The 1,862-nt window shown below is 30.3% G+C and overlaps 1 protein-coding gene across 1 annotated transcript; it reads right to left on the bottom strand.

Annotated features, from left to right (window-relative positions):
- Positions 1-547: 547 nt before the first annotated feature.
- Positions 548-1,331, bottom strand: LOC103495138 (LOB domain-containing protein 12-like). The gene is made up of 2 exons (XM_008456605.3): positions 1,085-1,331; positions 548-946 (listed from the first exon to the last, which is right to left on the bottom strand). The coding sequence occupies exons 1-2, from the start codon at positions 1,238-1,240 to the stop codon at positions 599-601; spliced, it is 504 nt and encodes a 167-aa protein (XP_008454827.3). The 5' UTR covers positions 1,241-1,331; the 3' UTR covers positions 548-598.
- Positions 1,332-1,862: the final 531 nt, after the last annotated feature.

Raw genomic sequence — 1,862 nt, forward strand, 5'->3', positions numbered from 1 at the left:
TATAGAACAATGGAGTAAGTTAATTTCAAATCATAAAACAACGTTTTCTTTTAAATATATATACACATATTTATAAGCTAGCAAAATTAAATGAGAACGTAAAGATTGAAATTAAATTCTAGATTGTACCTTAAAAAATAAAATTTTATGAGTTGAATTATCACTAATTGGATACTACTAATATAATAATAATACTTCAAGAAAGAAAGAAAAACTTCCTTTGACAACCATCTTATTTTAAATTTTATTAGTTTAACTAATTAACTATTTATTTCTTTATTGCAAAGTCAAGAGCCTCACGATCTCACATTTGTTTTCAAAGTAACCCATTTTAAATTCAAAAATGATTTTGGAATATTACTCTCATAAACTTCTTCTGTCTGTCTCATAAAAGGCTTGTATGATATATATTGACTTTAATTAAGATGCATATTATTAATTTAAAATATACATAATAATAATAATAATAATAATAATAATAATAATAATAATAATAATAATAATAATAATAATAATATGTATAGTGAGGAAATAATTAAATGAGATGAAAAAGAAGTTATGATAAAAATTATGAGGATAAGATGATGATATGAATAAATTAAGAAACTATGTCATGTCCAAAAATGGTGTCATAAATTACATTGGGAGAGGAAGCAGCAAAATTGAGGCACTGAGAGGGGGGAGGAGAGGGCGGGGGGAGAAGAAGAGAGGAAGATTTATCGTCGGAGTGGATCTGAGGGCAATTTGGGAAAACGGGGTGGTCTTGTTGCATTTGGATACAAAGAATCTCAGCTTGAGCAACAGCCAATTGCATTTGTAATTGTGAAACTTGATTTTGTAAGTACGAAATTGCCCCTACACAACCATAAACCGGGTCCCTCACTCTTGCACTTGCTTCATAGACTAAACTCATCACCGCGTCGCCTCTTTGCTGAACTGGCAGCTCCTGTTTATATCAATCATTTTTTCTTTCATTATTATAAATCAAAAACATAAAAGTTTTATAATTTGTTTTCTGTTTTTGAAAATACGCTTAAACCTAACCCCAAACAACAGAGAAGGAAGTAAGGAAAGGAAGAAGAACCTGTAACATTTTGCTCACATTGCTGGCACCAAAAACTTTATGGACAATAGCAAACTTGTGGGGGTCATCAGAGGGAAAATAGGGAGCAAAAATGCAGTCTTTGGCGCACCGTCGTCGGAGGAGTTTGCAGGAGGCACACGGCGAATTCCCACCCATATTTCTTTTTCCTTCCACGGAAAAGAAAAATTAGAGAGAGAAAGAGACGGCGGAGAGAGAGAGTTTTCTTTAGAACTGAAACTTTGAGAGAGAGTCAATATTGTTGAAGAAGAAAGTGGTTAAAGAGTGTATATTTATAATGGGTGACCAACGTGTGTGAGCCCAAAGTGTGAGTGATTATTAAAATAGATTAATTATTATTATAATAATCAATTAATAGCATAAGAGAAAATAGTAATAATAATTATTTATTCAAATATTTGTTTGGACCATTTTTAATATATAAAAAAAATTACTCAATTAGTATATGCCATCTAGTTGTTCAAAGCCACTATGTTCTTGTATTAACTACTAAATACATATTTAAAGTATTTTAATATTAACTTTCTTTTTCATTTAACTCTGTTAAAAGACAACAAAACTTTCACCATAATTATCCATATTTTGACATAAATGATCCTTACAAAGAAATTTATATATCGGCCTTAATCAAAAAAGTTTGCTATCCACCACCTTAAGGTGTATCTCGTTCTTTATCCTAAGACACATCATTTGATCTTAAGTAGATGACGAACACAAGTACACATATACATACTAGCTTTCATCGAGTTCCTTATTTTAT

The sequence above is a fragment of the Cucumis melo genome, chromosome 10, assembly GCF_025177605.1.
Source record: "Cucumis melo cultivar AY chromosome 10, USDA_Cmelo_AY_1.0, whole genome shotgun sequence".
Lineage (NCBI taxonomy): Eukaryota > Viridiplantae > Streptophyta > Magnoliopsida > Cucurbitales > Cucurbitaceae > Cucumis > Cucumis melo.

What these genes read in the sequence shown, in the direction of transcription:
- LOC103495138 (XM_008456605.3), bottom strand. Translation starts at nt 1,240, where the DNA reads ATGGGTGGGAATTCGCCGTGTGCCTCCTGCAAACTCCTCCGACGACGG. An exon ending in ATGTGAGCAAAATGTTACAG is followed by an intron (nt 947 to 1,084) that starts GTTCTTCTTCCT and finishes TGATATAAACAG; the next exon opens with GAGCTGCCAGTTCAGCAAAG.